The 16,852-nt window shown below is 52.3% G+C and overlaps 4 protein-coding genes across 4 annotated transcripts; all 4 read right to left on the minus strand.

The window, feature by feature from the left end:
- Window positions 1–145: 145 nt before the first annotated feature.
- Window positions 146–2,126, minus strand: NECHADRAFT_65650 (uncharacterized protein; the record flags this gene model as incomplete). The annotated part of the gene is made up of 3 exons (XM_003054248.1): window positions 146–1,017; window positions 1,068–1,991; window positions 2,057–2,126. 3 exons carry the CDS (start codon window positions 2,124–2,126, stop codon window positions 482–484), a joined length of 1,530 nt encoding a protein of 509 aa, XP_003054294.1. The 3' UTR covers window positions 146–481.
- Window positions 2,127–6,121: 3,995 nt separating this feature from the next.
- Window positions 6,122–8,505, minus strand: NECHADRAFT_74873 (uncharacterized protein; the record flags this gene model as incomplete). Its single annotated transcript, XM_003054249.1, has 4 exons — window positions 6,122–7,201; window positions 7,481–8,086; window positions 8,140–8,340; window positions 8,422–8,505. 4 exons carry the CDS (start codon window positions 8,503–8,505, stop codon window positions 6,122–6,124), a joined length of 1,971 nt encoding a protein of 656 aa, XP_003054295.1.
- Window positions 8,506–9,050: 545 nt separating this feature from the next.
- NECHADRAFT_90120 (uncharacterized protein) lies at window positions 9,051–10,550 on the minus strand (the record flags this gene model as incomplete). The annotated part of the gene is made up of 2 exons (XM_003054250.1): window positions 9,051–10,293; window positions 10,324–10,550. 2 exons carry the CDS (start codon window positions 10,548–10,550, stop codon window positions 9,051–9,053), a joined length of 1,470 nt encoding a protein of 489 aa, XP_003054296.1.
- A 2,329-nt stretch (window positions 10,551–12,879) lies between these two features.
- NECHADRAFT_74875 (uncharacterized protein) lies at window positions 12,880–14,510 on the minus strand (the record flags this gene model as incomplete). The annotated part of the gene is made up of 4 exons (XM_003054251.1): window positions 12,880–13,269; window positions 13,320–14,090; window positions 14,142–14,380; window positions 14,432–14,510. The coding sequence occupies 4 exons, from the start codon at window positions 14,508–14,510 to the stop codon at window positions 12,880–12,882; spliced, it is 1,479 nt and encodes a 492-aa protein (XP_003054297.1).
- Between the last annotated feature and the right edge of the window lie 2,342 nt (window positions 14,511–16,852).

Genomic DNA, 16,852 nt, shown 5'->3' on the forward strand with positions numbered 1-16,852 from the left:
GCAGGGTCACAGCGGATCTTATTCATATTTAAACTGGGAACAAAGACTGGCATTTGGGAACGATGGATGCCAGATCCACTACATTTTAAGCTTATAGGATTGATTACTTGGGAACACTTCAAAGCTGGATAATAGACATGGATATTTAATTCACTTGCTGCTAAGATTCAAAGATATGGACATTCTGATTCCATGACTATCTAAAGTATCAGACTGCAAAGAGGGATTGTATGTGCGTCCTCGACTACTTGGAATCACTTTTCCGAAGCCAGCCAGATAGATATACATGTGCCTTTGCGGGTATTAAAATCAAGATGTAGTAGATTGCGAACAAGATTCGAAAAACCGTAAACGCCTTTGCCGGCTACTCCCAACGACCATTGTGTGTAGTGTAACAAATAAGGAAAAATGGCCAAGCACACACTCTCTATACCGCTAGAAAAGATTGAGTCGCAAAATAAAGTCCTCCATGAGAAAGCGTCTAAGCCTGCTTCTCGGGAACCACCTTTTCAGGGGTGTTATCGATGGAGGGGGTTTTGCGGGCGTCAGACAGGCTGGGGGTGTTCATCATGGACTGATGCTCCTGAATGCCGTGGGTGGGCTCGAGGACATCACCATCCTCAGCAGGCTCGTCACGCTGGGGGCTCCAGGCGAGGAAGTCACGGCGGACCTCGACGTAATCGTAGGAGAACTCGCCGTGCTGGTCGTCATCCATACCAAGGAGCTCAGCCTCCTCAGAAGCGCGGAGCTTGAGACCAGGGATGAAGTCGATGATCTTGGCGATGACGGCAGACATGACAAAGGCGTAGGCGGAAGAGGCGACGATAGCAGCGATCTGCCAGCCGATGATGACGTAGTTACCGTCCATGAAGCCACCAATGGCACCGGTGTTGACACCGTCGAGGCCGATGATGGAGCTGCTGGCGAAGAAGGCGTTGAAGATGAGACCGACCATGCCGCCGACACCGTGCTCAGCGAAGACATCGAGGGAATCGTCGATTCGGACAAGGAACTTGACTGTAAAAATTGTTAGTGATGAAATTGAGCGAGATAGTTTATCGACTTACCCTTGGTGGCAAAGTTACAGGCGACACCGGCAACAACACCGAGAATGATGCTGGCCCAGGGGTCGATGAAACCAGAGGCAGGAGTAGCAGCGACGAGACCAGAGATGGTACCGGAGCACCAGCCGACCATGGACCACTTGCGAGCCAGACGGAAATCGAGCAGGCACCAGGTCATGGCGGCAAACATGGCAGTCAGGCACGAGTTCCAGCAAGCCATGACGGCACGGAGGTTGGCACCGAAAGCAGAGCCACCGTTGAAGCCGAGCCAGCCGAACCAGAGGAAGATGGTACCCAGGGTGATGAGGGAGATGTTGTGAGGACGGAAGTTCATCATCATCTTCTCGTTGCGGCGGCCGAGGACCCAGGAGTAGGCCAGAGCCGACATACCGGAGCCGATCTCGACGGGGACACCACCAGCGTAGTCGAGGACGCCGTTCTTGAAACCCCAGCCGTTGGCGTTCCACACCCAGTAAGCGAGAGGGCAGTAGACGAGGGTGGCCCAGCAGAAGATGAAGACCATGCTAGGAATGACGCGACCGCGCTCGGCAACGGCACCGATCGTGAGGGCACCAGTGACGGCGCAGAACATCATCTGGTAAAAGGAGTAGAGGAGGGCGGGGACGAGAGGAGATCCGACCGAGGGGGCACCCCAGACCTTCATGAGACCAAAGTGCTTGAGGTCACCGATGAAGGGGTTGCCGGAAGACTGGGAGAAGGCGAGCGAGTAGCCCCAGAAGTACCACTGGAAGACGATGACGGAGAAGGACATCATGACGACCCAGAGCATGGACAGGGCGGATTTTCTGCGGGCGAGACCCGAGTAGAGAAAGGCGATGCCGGGGACCATGAGGAGGACGAGGCAGGCGGAGACGAGGATGAAGGCCTGATCACCAGACTGGTACCACTGGTTGAGGTTCTCGGTGGCTGTTGTAAAAGATGTCTGTTAGTATACTAGAAGCTTGGCGTTTGGTGTTGGTGTTGATGCATACTGGAGTCACCGCCGAGTTCCTCATTGGTACCGTTAAACGGTGTCGGGGCACCGACTTCGACGTAAGACATGGTGGGCAAAGTTTTTATTCTCGGTTATCGATTCGTGATGGAGTTTGTTGTCGAGGTCGACGAGGTCGAGTGGGAATAGCGTAGGGCGTCACTCAAGAGATACAAGGATATAGAAGTAAAGTAAAAGGATCGAGTCACTAGAGATTGGAAATAAGAAGTCAAGAATTGACCAAGAACTCTTGCCCCGAGTCAGGTAAGATGGTAAGACTGGATGGGAAGGGAAAGGGGATATGAGATCAGAAACCGGGCATCGAGAGTCTATATATCGAGACGGGGAGGACAAGCTTGTCTGAGTTTTTTTCACCCTCAGCCCAAGCCCGTCGCCTCGGGTACAAGCCCGGGCATGGACTGGGTTTGCAGATCCCCTGCGGGATTGATTCGAGAGATACCCCATGAGAGATGGACGAGGGCTCTAGACTGAAAGATAGATAGAGGCGCGATACGGAGCGCGGAGAGAGAGATAGATGGGTACGTACCCCAGGTCTTTGAACTGTGAGTGAACGAGAGCAAGCCTCCATGTACAAACAGGTTGGACACATAGTTTATCGGTACGTACAGTCAACAGGCGGCGCGATAGGCAAGGTAGAGATAGCGGCGTCGTGCTTCTGTCCCCAGGAACCCAAGCGTGGACCCCCTCCCTACGATAGAGCCTGGCGCTTATACGTTTGTAGGCATGGTTTCTGTTACATGCACACCTCCCCCGACCCCGATCGAGCACCGTTCTTGGCCTGGTTCCTGGCGAGATCCCCTTCTCAACCCCCGGTCCTCCGGACAGAGTCCGCATTTTAGATTTGCCCCCATTGACCCGAAGACGGTCCCACGCCCTTTACGAAAGAGTGTCTTTGGGACATGGCGAGTCCGTGGAGCTTCGCCTCGTTGACGTGAGCAAGAGGAGAAAAGCGGCACTGCCCATGGGGAAGCTTACTCGGGGGAAAGCTACGAAGTGGGATCACGTACACAGTCACAGAGATCTATGATAAGAAAACCTGCCCCCAAAAAATGAAGATTTGAAACCGCTGTCGCAAAAACGGGAGAGGGAGGGGGCGTTGTTCGGGGAAAGGGCGTGCATGACGCTCTACTGTCTAAAGAAGAAACCTGGGGGCACACAAGACGAAGAGCTCTTGCTTCAATTGCTGGTCTGCTTGCTTGGGTCGTTGCTCCGGGGCCGCCGTTGACGTGTGATATTGGTTCCCTGGAAAGCGTGGGGTTCGGTTATGTGCAAGACACTCAATTTGGAGTATGGGGGATAACAAGATGTGTGTGTGTTGTTGTTGTTGCTGTTGAGCTGAGAGAGAGACTGATATCCAACCGAGATTTGGGGCTTGTGTGTGTTGTGTATCTCTGTAAAAGTGCCAGCTGAAAGTCAAGTCTCAGATAACAGAAATCTTGGCTTTGGAGAATTGTCGCGTGATGACTTTTTCTTCAATCACTAAACACAAGAAAAAAAGAGATCTCGAGATGGGGTTCCTTGAAACCGAAAATCGGAGTTGTTAGAGTGTTCAGTCAGCTGTAGCTTAGCGGATCGCCGGATGATGACGAAAGGTAGGTAAAACGATGTGTAAGTGCCATCGATTACATTACCTGTTTGACACAACCCACGAAAAATGTCCCCCCGGTCTTGTCCAGCCCTGAATCATCAGCTCCGGCTCCCCCATCCGGGTCTCCCCGAGGTGAGTGAGTACACCTTTTTCAACTCTTGTAATGCGTCGTTGTAACACATGGGCAAAGACTTAGTAACGAGATTCGGACAAGATACGAGATTATTTTGAAGCCATCTCGAACAGCTTTTTTTTTTACTCTTTCGATGGACTGACCATCACTCGATTCATCTCTGCACGTGCAAGATCCGATAGACGCAAGAACCCGTCGGTACAAAAGTTTAAATAAAGATATTCCGTTACTTGATCACGTCAATCACTGATAAGAAGAGACGAGTCCCCAAAAGAAAAGAAACAGAAGAAGTAGAAGAAAATCCAATTGGCTCAGACACCTTCTCCAACAAGTCAAAACCTCACGTGTAAAAAGCCATCTTTTCTTATCAAGACCACTGACAGCAAACAAGAAGCCGTCTTCAAGTGTAGGTACATTTTTTGTGGGGGGAAGAGGCTGTGCGGTACCTGATCCCATTCGGTGAGTCAAAAGTTTGTTTAATGAAAATAATTGGAGTCGGACCAGTGACTAAAACCCCAGACACATGAGCCAGCATGAACCAATCAGCTTCCATCTCGCCTCATCTTTGGTTCAACGACATCTCTCATTCTTTTTCCTTTGATCCAATTTTTCATGTCTTGTCTTGGCTTTGTATTTGTATTTCAGCGTTGCTACCGCTGATTATCTAGTATCAAAATCCGGCACACGTCATGAATGATATGCTGCATCTTCTTCATCGTCAAGCCCGCATTCAGCTAGTGGAGCCCCCAAAACAACCCGCCATCTCTTGGCCTACATAACACCTCTACCACCCCCCGGCGCGCTACACCTCGAGAGTAAAAAAGGCCAAGCTTCGTTGTCCCAGGGCCCACGATTGATTCCCAATCTATCCGGGGCATCCCGGGGCGGCTGAGACGGATCCTCCATCCGTTTACCGTTCCTCTGGCAAAGAACAGCGGCACTCAACTTTTCGCTGCTTCTTCAAGAACCGCATCCACTAGGTAAGGACCAACTCCCCCCTGCTAGACTTGGGCATGGACGAAGCATCCTCGGTGAGGCCGCCAGAGTAAAAGACTAGGTATATCGGATATGAGCACAGCACACCACGGCATGTAATTTGCACTAGGTCAAGGTGAGCCAGCGAGCGAGCACTGGGCAACAGTCGATTTCTGTCTCGACAAGATGAGATGGCTTCATGTCTTATCTACGCCCAGTCACTCAAACGACACACACGAATAGGCACACGCACACACACACACATTTCTCAGCTTCAGCTTCAACAAGCCACAGGATAGCGGAATAAAACCTCGAGATCCAGTAACCAACCAGGAAAACCACATCCCCAGGTTTTGTCTCCTCCTCCTCTCGAGTCCCCCTATCAGAGTCCACCCACACACACCTTCACTACACACTTGAGCCTCCCTTCCCGTGGCGCCGGTCCATGCCAAGTAGTCAAGCTTTTTTTCCCATCCTTATCTTGCCCTGCAGTCTCATCGACCAATCAAGTTCCACCTGATCATCAAAGACACACAAATCGCTTCTGGTCATGATCGTATAACCACCCCCTATTTTCCGCTATCTTTGATATCGTCACGCCACTTTCTAGAAGCTCGCCCTTGTTCATTCTCTCTTCTCTTTCTCCTTCTGCCTCTGCTCTTCCCCGGCGTGGAATGGGCTTTGCTTTGCGGGGGCAGCTCCCTCGTCCCGCCGACCCGGAACCCCGAGATACGGGTCCCCGCATTCAAAAGAGTGACCAAATTCATACTTGTCACCACTCCCGATCCCGGTCCGGGGCCTGTCTCCATCGTCAGTCGGCTCCGCTGCTCTGAGCTGGGGCTCCATGTGTTTTGCCTCGCTTTGCCTCACGGATATCTACATTGTAACTCACCTTTTAATCTTTTTCATGGGTTTTCGTGATTCACCATCTTTACATTACCCCGCCCATAGAACCGTGGGGTATCTAGATAGATTGGTCGCATTATCTTGCTCCAGCTTCTCTTCTCCAGACCAATCTTTCATCAATGTCAACCTCGTTTGTCCAAGTATCCACTACCACCCATGCATCAAACTTCCAATCCTTTGTATTTCATTTCATATTCGTGTCCCTAGATCTTCTGCGACGAGCTTGTAACTGGCATCAATATCTCTATTCAATCCTCCAATATGCATATCAGAGCATGATAAATGTCAACACAGCCATCAATGCACCCCCGAAATAACCCCCAACCACAATACACAAGAAAACTATCCAGTCCAACTCCAAAGAAACCATCCCAAGACTCCAAAAAGTGCACCCAAACCTTGCGCCGGGTATCCTTCGTCGCATAGATTGAAACAACGCCTTGTCAAAATATGCAAAGCTTTCCCGTTTGCTCATTCCGCGTCAACTCGTACGACAAAATGTCGTGGTTTCGATAGTGAAGCATCAACCGGTACCGCCGTGGGAGCCCGGTTCCAGCTCCGTCGTCCGTCTGGATGGGGCTCAGGGCCATGCCGTGCATCGGCCGAAGCACCCTCCTGTGCTCCTCTTCATCTGACTGCGTCGGCAGCACCCACTCTACTCGGAACCCGTGTTCCCAGATTCCTTCCTCGCGCTCTGACGGCACAGCCTTGCGTGTCAGCGTCAGGAGCACCACCCGTCCAATCGGTGATCCAATCACCACCAAAGCGAGCTCTGGCGCCAGCGCAATCATGTTGAGTCTACCAGTTGCATGGAAGTGTGCAACGAGCCCAACCTCCTTGAACCTGCCAAACCTCAATGCGTCTGGGCAGACAACACCAAACTCCACTCGGCGGTCCCAGTCCGGCGTTCGAGAGAATGGCCGCATCTCAATATCCTTTTCGTACGTTCGTAACAGAAAGAACTTGCGTTTGAGCCCAGCCAGCCGAGCTTCTGGTTCTTGACGATTATTGTTGCTGCAAGGTGGTCGCTTCAGGAACCCTATCATCCGGGATGGCTGTCGAGGTGTCTCGAGTATCTCGCCGCTGTGGGGGAAATAAGTCATGTCGGCCTTTCTGGGAAGAATCTCCTCGTCCGAGCTGGTCCCATCCTCACAGAGCTTGCCATCAAAGTCGTCCAGGAATGCGTTCAGCGTATCAAACGAATCGTGGGACGTGAAGGGGGCAATCAGAGCGTGCTCTACAGTGCCTGCCGGGAACGTCCCACCTGTAGGAATCATGGCGAAGGTTTCGGCGCCAAGAATATCCTGATGGTTGTCGTCCTCTACGTCGTCTCCATCCTCCTCCTCCTCCTCGCTTCCGAGCTCTGTATCTTCGAAATCGTCTTCATCTGCGCTTTCGCCACCACTTTCTTCGCTGTCCAAGAGGGGGCCAGGTCCTTGAAAGCCGAACGGCAGTTGCATAATTTGAGGGTGAGCTTGAGCCATGACAGGCTGCGCTGCCCTTCGATGAGGATTGTTTGGGATCTTGTTGATGGCATTCTTCACATTAACCAACGGGTGGCTGCACCCATTGGATGCGCGGATAACTTCCACTTGGCTCGCGTGAAGGCCAAACAGCTCCTCGCTAGTCCGTACTTTCATGAAGCAATTGTCGTCCAGGGCGAGTACTCCCCAGCCTCTAGTGGGGGAAGGATAGAATTCTTCGCTCTTGAGCTGACTGAGGGCTTGGATGGCTATCGGGCCTTGATGGGCTTGCCAAATGTCCGCCAGCCAAACGGTTCCCTTGATATCAATTGCACATACCTTCTGAGCCTGGCCTTCAAAGTCATCCACAAAACAAATATTGGGCATATTATCCGCGTCGCTACCCATCATAATGACAATCCTCCAATTGCGGGTTCGTCGATGACTCGTCTTCTTTTTAGGTTCTTGAGAGTCTGAGGAGGGGGCTTCTTTCCGCTTGAAAGGGTCTGATGTCAACGCCAAGGCAAACACAATTACCTCGTGACGGTTCGAGCTGACAGCAAGGAGGCGGGACTTTTGATGTATAGCCAAACCCCATGCAGACATGCCGACATTCTCACGGAAGAAGGGCCTTGGTGTAGCTTTGTGTGACGAGCCAGTGGTTCCACGGCCTCCCAAGACGTATGTGCCAATATCCTTCGTGTAGTACGCAACCACATCGCCGTCATCGTAGCACGCAAGCACAATCTCTTCGTGCCCAACTAGCCCAGTGATGATATGGTTGATCAGATGTGGTCTTCTCGGGTCGAGATATCCTCCGACCGAACGGGAGTAGGGACTCGGCTCGGGCTTGAGCTGAAGATCGGGGTGGCAAGGAAGCGATTGGTGCGGTACTCCGCGGGGTTTGTAGACGAATATGTGACCTTGGTAGGCGACAAAGTAGAGCTAGGGTAAGTGATCAGTCATGCACACATTCACCGGAAGGCCGGAGGTCGCACATTGAACACTTGAGAGAGAGCCGTAAGGTTGTTCCTGTAACTCTGCATGCTCGGTACAAGTCTATAGATGGAAGATTCAGGGCCAGCCTGATTCTCGTCATCTTCGGAAGGCCACGTAAAGGGTATTTCGGCGTCGGTGGGGTGCAAGCCTAGGGACAAACGTTCGCGCTGGCGGATGGCTGCTCTGGCCCCATCGCCAAACTATCCGGCGCAAAGCAGCTTGTGTCAGCAGCAGAGACCTAGATGGCAATGAGAGGCATGTCCCATGCTCAAAAGACTCACCCGCTCGTTGGCGGTTTGCGCGTAGCATTTTCCCACAGAAATCGGGAACTTTGCAGGGGCAGAGGGTGACGGTTGGCTTTCCATCAGCAAGCATTCAAGGATGCGCGGAGGGGAGCCTCGTTGCGGTGTTGCACATGAACATTCGGATAATGGCGATACGGCAAGGTGCGGTACGAGCCGCGGCGGGGAGATCAGTCGGACGAGGATATTAGAGTTGTAGGGTTAAGTTGTGTGATGCTGCAGGACAACTAATTGTGCTTCTGCGGTGGTAGAGAGTGAGAGGCGAGGTGAGGTGGCGGGGCGCAGTGCCTCCGACCTGCTTGCGCCTGTTATCGATAAGGAGCTTGCTCACACCTCGGCAGGTGCATTCGGTGTTGAGAGGACATACATATTCACACGGTAGAACCCGTCATCTATAGTATCATAACTTGATCCAAACTCGCAACTTGGAGTTCAACGTTGTCAACAATGTCTCTGTTTGTACCCCTTTTTCGGAAATACACTATCCTTGACACAAACTCCGTTCCAGTTATACTCCAATAAATCTCGAGACCCGTTTGCATGTTCATCATTTCCCCGAAAATAGCAGCCTAGTTTCACATATAAACGCCGAGTTTCCACATTCGTCTTCATGCCGCCATCAGATCTAGCATGTCCTTCATTCGGTAGTCCAACACCGGCGTCACCCAGTCATCATGCAATAGCCCGTACGTCTCGGTCGTATTGCCCTTTGGCTTTCGTGCGTTGAGGGCCCAGTATCCGAAGTCGGCGTTCTGCTCTCGGAGGAAACGCATGAGATGCTGCCAGTAGTTTGCGTCGCCGACTGATGGCTTGGATGGCGCGCCAAACTCGCCGACCCAGACGGGCGCCATCTCCTCATCCAAGATATACCCCCAATTATGCCGCATGGTCTTTGCAAACGACTCGTACTCGCGGAGAAGGAATCGTCCTTCCCAGCTGCCCCAGCCCGACCACGCGTAGACGTGTGCTGAATACACTACTCGATGGTCCACGTCAAGCTTGATGGGACGCTTTCCAACATGTGATAGGTCGTTGGATGATTCAGTGCCTTCAACGATGACAAGCCAATTCTTGTTCATTCGAAGGAGCCTGTTACCACAATGCTCTGCGGCTGTTGCCCACTTGGGCCATGGCATCGTTCCCCAGAGACCACGAATCTCATTCCGGAGGTCAACGCCAATAACGAGCGGGTTGTTCACATAGGGCAACATGATGGTTTCCCAGTGCTGAATCCACTCCTCCTCAGTCTGCTTCACGGGGCACAACAGTCCCAAATAATCGTTGGCCCAGGCAGCATCGCATGGGTCTGCACCGCAGCACCATGTAGCGCTCGTAATGTGGTTATTAACAATCACGGCAATGCCCGCCTTGGTCAGAGACTCCACGACGGCGTGGAAAACATCCATGGCCTTCAGCCCTACCAGGTCCGAGTTTGCACGAAGGTACCTCGCATCCACGGTTGGGTTCTTGATGACCAGCTCGTCAGCATAAGGCAGTCTGACGCTGTTAAAGCCGAGACTCTTGATAGTCTGAGCAATGTCATCGCGGTGTTGAATATCCAGCCCTCCTGCCACAAAAAGCTCATCGCTTGCTCCGTACCAGTTCACCGAAGTCAGCTTGAAGCGTTCACCGCGGGCGTCGACGATATTGCGACCCTTGGTCCGCAGTGGAAGCGTATAGTTGGAGATCTGAATGTTCTTGGCGGGTAGCTGCAATGGCTTATGGCTGAAGCGTTCTGTTTCTGCATCTGGTGTCCATTTCTGGCGACGAGCCGTCTCTATATGCCACCTGTAGGTCCAGGCAACACCGAGAACCAAGATCGTCACCAAGAGAAAGATGCCACAACACCGACTTCGGAAGCATCTGCCTCTTCGCCCACACCTTCTCGTTGGCTTTTTGTCGGCAGGGAAGCGTGTGTATGAGTAAAACCTGGTGGACTCGAAATTCGAAGGATTCTCGTATTGCTGCTCATCTCCATTTTTGTCTTCATTGCCATCCTCTTCGTTGATCCAGTCGTCAAGCAAACGGTCCCGTTGACCGGTGTTTGTCTCCGGGATGCGGGGCCGCTTGCCGCGAATGAAGGCCGAGAGTCGGGATGCCCCACTCATTGTCAGGATGAAAGGCTAACCACCCACAATGGGGTTTTGTCGTGTGCTCTTGGGGTTTCCAGCTGATCCTGTCTCAATCGCACGTTGTTCCGTATCTTCAAGTCGAATTGATATTCCCCTGTTTGGTGATCCGATTTTGTCTCCAGAAGATCGTTAGGAAATCGGCTTTCGTCGCGTACATAGCGCACCAAGGGCGTGGTGGAATGACGCTATCTCAGCATCAGTACTCAATGTGACCAGGGCAGTGAAGGAGGATCTTGAGGCAGCGATCTCACACGAGGGTCACCTCTAGCTATTATACCTCTCACGCAAGCTGCTGAGCTCAGATAAGCTGTCTGGTCCCTGGATTGTGGTGGCCTTTTTCGGATGGCCCGGAACAGGATGCAGGGCGATCTGACCAACTGAATGTCGACTGGCCACTGAACGAGGAAGCACGCGACACAAGAATTGGACATTGGACGCTTCATCGCAACAACATTTTGAACCTAAATTGACTCCCCAGCAACAATCAATAACAAGGTTTCGGTCTTTTGACTTTAGTTTATTCTTTGTTTACCTGGTTAATGATTAATTGATACAAATTGCCATTGTTCGCCATGTTTCATCACTCAAGCAATGGCATTAAACTGGTGTGCCTCATATTTCGGCGCTTCGCACTTGGCAAAAGCCCGTGCCGCCGATTACGCCAGCGTAGACAACAACCACAATGCCTCAAGTCAGACGAAGCAATACTGATGAACAGACGACAGCCTAGGGAGACTTGTCAAAAAGATCAAGTTTGGTGAGGAAACCAGAAAATCCGAGGTCCATGAGTATTTCTTTTCGTCAAAGGGTCATTCCCTACCAGCCTAGGCCAGGTATTGAGTAACCTGATCGTCTCCAAACGGTTGTCAGAATGACAATGGTGTTGGATAGCCAAGTGTACACCAAAGACGCAGTGGAATCGAAGCTCAAATTGCAGAGAGCCCAACCAGTCTGATATGTGCATGTCCATTACACCACCCAAGCTTGATCTACCCATTCATAGGTACGTCCTCGAACTATCCCAGCTCAGAACGAGATCCGAAAAAAGAAACAGAGAAAGAAAGAAACGCATTCCCGAAAAAGATCAAATTTCACATTAGGACATGTCGTGGGCTCTGATTTCATCGAACAAGCTTAGAAGATCCCTCGCTTGCTACTCAATTTGGTCAACAAGAAGCTTCGGCTCGCGGGCTTCTGTTAGGAGGTCATCGATATCGATCGTTGGCCCCAGACCTGCGTCTCCAGTTGAGCCAGCCGCAGCAAACTTCTAGGCCCAGGCGGAGTGCAAGTCCGCTGTTGTGTATCTCAGTAACCATTCTCTCGTACGCATCGTGGATGGAGATGCACTCTACCTACGCCTTTCGCAGAGTGTAGTCCGGTGTTAGTTTGACACTGTCACTCTTTCCCAGGGTACCTGTCAGGTGTCTGGACGGAAGACCTTTCGCCAAAACCCACAGAGGCAGAAGGCTGATGAAGACGAAAATAAAGGAAGAATATGTTGCATACTTCTCTGGGCTTCAAGTTGTCCTGTGAACGCCCAGTATGCTGTAGAGTTGGCCTTCTCTGTGTAATTGAACACAACCACAAAAAGTAAGTCTCAGTACGACTAAGTGCTTTTGGTAGGGCTCTTTCCTGGAAACAGACGACACGTAAGACTGGCTTGTAGAGTGCACAGATTGGAATAGTTGAAGGTATGATTGTATTGGAATGAGATAACCTGATATCTCAAGGTTGATGATCCTCACTTGGTAAGGTTCTTTTGTCCGCAGCTACCGGTATGGTTACAAATCCATGTCCCAATTCCCGCCGGCGCTCTCTAGACTCGTCTCTTTGGAGTCAAGAGACAGACAGAGGCTCTGCCTGTTGTTACATCCAGTAACGTTTCGCGCCAATACCCTCCACCAAGGGTCAATCTGACGATAATGAAACTGCATTCGTAGAGTCTCAGACTCGTCGTCTTGGTCGTTATTCTACATCAGCAAACCCTCAGGTTTGGTGTTTGTTGGAGTCGACATGTATCTTCGCGCTTTGCCCCCCTCCTTATTCAAAGTCGCGCCCATCTCAAATGTCAACGCCTCGCTTTCGTGTCAAGAAAAGTCCTCCATTAATAATAATAAAAAGTAAATCCAGTCGTTGGTATTGTTGATCCTTCTCTTACCGAGGACTGGCGTGTCGGCAAAAGCTTCGAGGCTTTGCGCGGTAGCTGTCGCAGCGGTGTGAAGGTCGTTGGTTGATTCTGGGTATAATTATGCGTAAATATGTGATTATCGTCTCTCAATGCTCTCTTCGTTCAAGTCCGGGACTTTCATGTTTGGTTCATGCTCAGTGGGTGCATGTCTTTATCTTTATACGTCGGCAGAGCAAATGTCTCTCCGGCATCCCATGACGCCGCTGGCGGGGGTCTGGGGCTCGAGAACGAACGTGCTGGCGCATGGTAACGAGCAGTTCGCCCAAAGTAGTCGGGGGTTCTTCGTCCACTCTCAGGGGACTTCACTGGAGTAATGGGTGTTACCGCGGCGCTCGAATCTCGTGAGAGCATCTCGTACGAACGTGTGCTATTCTTGGCATCGATGTGGGCATCCACCGATACAAATTCCTTCTTGTTCTTGTTCTTGAACGGCTTCGAGAATAGTTCGAGCCATCCTTGGGCCATGGACCATCGTCCGAGGAAGAAGAGTAGCCAAAGGCCGTTGAGCTATCATGGGTTAGCTGAGGTTCAGATCAATCCTTGACACATCAACATACTGCGAGAAGAAGCAACACAGCCGTGATGGTTGCTTCGTTAAGAACAAGTGCTGTTGCTTCGTCAAGACAATTGGCCTTTTTGCCGTTCTCCAAGACCAGGCACTTCACCCAGTCCTCAGCCAATGTGGGATCGTCGGTCACAGACTGCACGACATTGTCCTGGAATACAAAGATGACGGAAAAGAAGATGACATCGGCAATGATGATGAGGACAATTGCAATGCCTCGCCATTGGAGAGCGATGACGCGACGAACCCTGCGGTATGCTTGTCGTGGGCTCATGGTCTTGATGCTTTGGGTGTAAGTAGGCAGGCTGGAACCCTCCGAGGACGCGCCGTTGTCGCCCAGGGCAGTCAGGTAAACCTTGATGCAGTAGCCAAAAGTGGCAAAGGTGATGATGACAGTCAACCCGGCGAAGAGCAACAGAGGGATCCAGAAGTCGGCCAAGCTGTTGGCATGGTTGATATGGCATGTCGCTCCGAAGCGGAACGAGACACCGCTGAAGACGAGGGCCAGGATGATGCCCAGAATAGGAACTCCCCATCCCGCCGCCTGGGCAAAGATCATAAAGTTTCGGCCGACAAGGACCTGCCAGCAGATCTGAAGGTGAAGGGATACGGATCTGAGAAACACCCACATGACGCCAGCCCAGCCTCCAAGGAGGAGGAATGCGCCCGAAGCGCCACAGACCTGGCTCGTCTTCATGCTGTGAGGGGTGATCTCATTGTAGCATTGATCCGGTCGCGCTGCCAGCGGAATAACAAAGCCCAGCTGGTTTATTCTATCAGTAACAGCGTGCGAGGATCTAGGACGTCGACTCACATTCATTAGCAACACGGCAAAGGTCAAACATATGCTCAGATAATGGCGGTTGGTCTTGTCCACGGGCAAGAATGCCCATGACAGGAGCAAGAAGACGCAACACAGCACACTAAAGGCAGCGACCCAGTTTGCGACCGCTGTCAGGGTCTCGAACCGATCAGGGTACACCCAGTCGGTCATGGGACATGGCAGGCAGCATTGCATAGTGCCCACCGTTTGACAGAGCCGTCCATCGACAACTAAGTATTTGTTAGATAACCCGAGGACAGTCCTGGCTCAGACACTCTTACATCCACCCTCGTCGGGAAATAGCGTTTGGTCGAAGAACGGCGGTGGGCATAGGTTTAGCCCAACTGAAGTGTTGGTCATGGTGAACGGAAACCGGAGAGAGACTGTCGAGATAAATCAAGGGCACTGGCCACCAGGCGCAGGTCCTATCGAGAAAAGGTTCCCCAGTCCAGTCGATAGAAGTCGAAGGTCGGTCGAGTTCAATGAGATAGAAGATATGGCACTGATCGGTCGATTCGATATTGAGTAGAACAGTTGACGCCGATATGAGTTCAGTACGACTATAATACGGCGAACGGTTCGTCGATATGTTGAGGATGTGACACCAGGCGGCAGTACCGAGATGGTTTTGATGATGTTGTATACGAGTGAGGGTGAATGAGGGTTGTACACAAGAGATGGTGAATGACCTTGTATACAAGAGAGAGTGAATGAGGGAGGATATCGAGGAATCCCAAGACGGTATAGTAGACAGAGTATTACACAAGAAGCATTATCCAAGACACAATAGACAAGACGGCAACACCAATATGGTGCGGTCAGCACAGAAACAAGAGACAGACAACGAGCAAAGACGAGGTCGCGCGTGGGGAGGAGGGTAGGCGGGTCATATAGGCTGGCGGGATGGAGAGAGATCTGGATATTTGACCAGCAGCACTACCGGCATCAGCACCACTCACAATACGGGGATCGAGGACCAAGCTCGAGGCGAGGGTGGAGGTAACGGGTCCCCTCCGTCTTGTTGCCACCCCTGCCGCTCATGCTGGGCCGAGAGAAGACTCGAAGAGTTCCTTTGCATCTACATCTCTCCCACCCTTCCGGGGCCGTATAGACCACGGGCGAGGGCCCTCTGTCGGGCATGGCACCGGGACCAGGGCAGTTGTGACAGGGACCAATGGGACCGTGATGGAGGGCTGAGTTGAGGGCTTCTCAGGCGCTGCGACTACTGGAGACCACGGCTTGAACCGTCATTGGGGGGGATGGTGGTCGGTGATGACGAGCGGGCGCCCATTCGGAAGGGCAGAAAGGCGGCGAGAGAGGAGGGGAACAGAGAGGGAGCAGGGGTTGCTTGACCTCCACTGGGAGCGACCCACCAACACGCAGCCCTGAGAGGCCCCAGTGACTCGAGAGGGTCTCGAATGGAGCCCGTTTCCCAAGAAGGGCATCTGTTGCTGCCAGGTCCCAGGGGTAGAGGCGAGTTTTTGGCGGAGCCGGAGGTTTTTAGGTGGGGAGCAGTGTTTTCACTGCAGGGGTGAACTCTAGGGGTGCCGATGTGTGTCTCGGCCGCCACGACACTCCCCTTGCATTCTCTGACTCCGGCGACACGGCCGCCCAACCCCAGACCCCGGTAATGAGATTGTGAGCGATGGGTGACCTCACTCACTCAACCCACGATGGGACACTCAATCCCAATCCCAGCAAGCCCTGTGTGTATTGGTATCAGGTCGGTCGTTTCTCCAGGCCCAGATCGATGGTACTCGGGGTCCGTGAGTCTGGCTTGTACCACAGCCAAGTAGGCGGCCACGTTGAGAACCTCAGGGCTCGTCAAATCGGCATGTCATTGGCAATTATTCAACCAAACAACAGGCCCCAGTGGTAGAAAAGAGCATGCAAAGGAGATGAAGAGACTGCCCAGGCTATCCATACAGGCCAACCATAGGCCTCGATCTGCCTTTTCCACCCTCATGGGTGGTACAGTTTTCTTCCATGCTGACCTTGGTAGTTGGGGGCTACTTGGCCGGACCCTGGTGGGCTGGGCTGATTTTGAGATACGTTATGCGAAAAAGAGTCTGCTGCGAGCCTTGGTTGGATCTTGGATGACGAGTAAATGCGGACTCGGCTATAGTTCGCAGTTTGGGACTCGAACAGATTTCGTCAAGAAACGCTCGTACCTATACTCGGTCCCGCCGGTTTGATCATGGGTTAGGCGTGCTCTGGTGGTGGCTGTTTTGCGGGGCGGCGTTTCTCGAGGCCTCACTGCGCCATTATCAAGGGTCCTTGTTCGATGCTCTTGGACGCCTTGTCATTGAAGGAAGGTGGATTTTCTATCGATAAAGTCGTCATTCCAGAGACGTCATCGCCATCACCGCAGTCGACGTAGATACCGAACCCAGGTCTCGGGGCCACGTTGCTCGCCATCGAAACGGTGAACGCTCGAGGGACCCATCTGGGTGCCGGTCTGCGCGTCTCAGGGCATTCGGTCGGTCCCTCAGCCGTGCTGGGCTCCAGGTTGATGGTTCTGCAGAGGGGTGGAGTTCCGTGCAACCGTTGAATCTGCGAAGCTTAATGGGCGGGAACCAACGAGAGGCGCCGCCACCATAGTGAGTATTTCTGGAAACCAGGGCAGATACGTCGTGCGATACGTCGCCCTGGCCGAACCGACTTGCTTCTTGCTGGCTGCCTGCCTACCTGTGGAAGAGGGA

The sequence above is a fragment of the Fusarium vanettenii genome, assembly GCF_000151355.1.
Source record: "Fusarium vanettenii 77-13-4 chromosome 1 genomic scaffold NECHAsca_1_chr1_3_0, whole genome shotgun sequence".
Lineage (NCBI taxonomy): Eukaryota > Fungi > Ascomycota > Sordariomycetes > Hypocreales > Nectriaceae > Fusarium > Fusarium vanettenii.